The sequence below is a fragment of the Telopea speciosissima genome, chromosome 3, assembly GCF_018873765.1.
Source record: "Telopea speciosissima isolate NSW1024214 ecotype Mountain lineage chromosome 3, Tspe_v1, whole genome shotgun sequence".
Classification (NCBI taxonomy): domain Eukaryota; kingdom Viridiplantae; phylum Streptophyta; class Magnoliopsida; order Proteales; family Proteaceae; genus Telopea; species Telopea speciosissima.
Window position 1 is genome coordinate 44,469,998 of NC_057918.1, and position 2,003 is coordinate 44,472,000.

The 2,003-nt window shown below is 39.3% G+C and overlaps 1 protein-coding gene across 1 annotated transcript; it reads right to left on the reverse strand.

Moving 5' to 3' along the window:
* Positions 1–746: 746 nt before the first annotated feature.
* On the reverse strand, positions 747–1,366 carry LOC122653812. Its single transcript, XM_043847756.1, has one exon. The coding sequence runs from the start codon at positions 1,334–1,336 to the stop codon at positions 776–778; it is 561 nt and encodes a 186-aa protein (XP_043703691.1). The 5' UTR covers positions 1,337–1,366; the 3' UTR covers positions 747–775.
* Between the last annotated feature and the right edge of the window lie 637 nt (positions 1,367–2,003).

The following is a 2,003-nucleotide window of genomic DNA, read 5'->3' on the forward strand; positions in this document are numbered from 1 at the left end:
GTTTTTTTCTTTGAAATACAGATAGAAAGCAGAAAGAATCCGTGAATGGAGGAGGACGATGAACTGCAGAAACAAACAGAGGAGAAATAGAAGGAGAGGAGACTCTAAAACGAGAAACCACCAAAACTGGTTTCGGAAACTGGTGTGGAAGAAGAACAGAAAGGAGCGGAGCGAAGTTCTTAGTTTCAGTGTTGATGGTTTGATTTGGGTGAGTTTGGATCGATTGATGGGTTTGTTTTTGGGTCTAACTAAGGTGGTTCAAACGGGATGCCATGAGGTTTTTAAAAAATTTTGAATTTTTTTAATCTCAGCCGTTAGATGGTTGTTAAGCCACGTGGCACAGTGAGGGGTCATGGAAGTAGGATGGAAGTACAGATTTAGGAAATAGAGGAGTTCGGATGCATTAGATAAAGTAAATCAATTACAAAGATGACAAAGATGACACTTCATATTTTTTAGGGAACTAAAACAAAATTACAAATTGGAATATAACAAGGTAGAAGAAGTACAAGATTATTGGTACCGGAGAATTATCAGAATCATATACTTAATTAATAATAATGAAAAATACAATATGCATCAAACCAGAAACCTCAAACGGTTTATAATCAAGAATAATTAATTAATTATCCAAAAAAATATAATAAATAAATAAACTATCATAGATCATCTCTGTTCATCATCAGAATCACACGAAAGCGAATTCCGCTGATAAAGACCAAAGATCAAACAGGTTCTGGTAAGAATTCTTGAGCAGAGAAAACAACATGCACTTCTAAACTTGGAATGGCCATGGCCAATCTTTCGTCTCCTCCTCTTGAACCTTAGCACTCCTCTTCATTGCATTACTATTCACACCATCTCCTTCCACAAAAGCATTATATCTCAACACAAACGCAAGTATCAAGACAATCCATTCAAGACAAAAGATCAATATGCAAAGCCCACCTGCCATTCTCAAGATCACAATACCATCTTCTTCCCTAACATAGGATTTCAATCCCTGTAAGAAATCTCCTGTTCTTGTAAAGATGAGTACTGAAACAGACCCTTGAAATATAGCCGTTAAGACCGTAAACACCATGTGTGCTGCGTACCATCGGTTAGTCCCAGAGGAGGCTGCGTTGCAGCCGGAAATGGAACCGGCAATGGTGAAAACATGGAGGAGGATGAGGAAGAGGCCGCTAATCGACGGCAAGAGGCGGAGGGAGAGGGTGAGAAAGATACAGCTTGAGGCAGCACCCAAGAGAAGGTAATTGCAGAGAAGGAAGACCTTTTGAACACGGAAATGTGAGGTATTTGTTGAGCTTGAACTAACGTTCATGGAGATCCCCATTGTTGAGTGATTCACGAAGTTTGATCTGACAATGGTAACTGAATTCAGTGATAGGTTGTCAAATTTCAGGTGGGTTTAAGCTGCGAAGCTTGAATGAAGAAAGGGTGAGAGATGATGAGGGACTGAGGGAAGAGGGAGAGTAGAAATAGGGAGGGGAAAGTGAGGGTAACGGTCAAATTCGGGCTTTGGTGGGTCAAGAAAGATGACCGTTGGGAGGAATGAGTGTAACGGCTAGTTTTTTCATTTCTAGAACCGCTTAATAATTACACCCTAGCACAGCCTGGAATGGATCCAAGGGTTCATAAGCAGGGGTCCACACATAAGTCGGTTAGGCATACACGGTGGGGTCCACATCTAAGTCCATAGACCCCTACTGTGATGAGTATGATGATAAAGATCCCACAATGATGGCTTGATACCACATAGTCTCTCAGTTTCCAATTTTGAAGAACCCACATTAGGCTTTGAGTTAGGGAGTATACTTTAGCGGTAGTCCCTGGTTGTCACTATCATTAACTACATTGTAAGGACCTTATTTACTTAAGAGTACATCATTATCTAAATAAATGAAATTATTTATACATAAGTATATCCTAAGAAGGATATAACTTAAAACTCTTTAAATCTAAGTGAATGTTAGAGAGAAATATTTACATTTAATCTATGA

Bases quoted from the DNA above. Each gene is read 5' to 3' on its own strand.
- LOC122653812 (XM_043847756.1), bottom strand. From the start codon at position 1,336: ATGGGGATCTCCATGAACGTTAGTTCAAGCTCAACAAATACCTCACAT.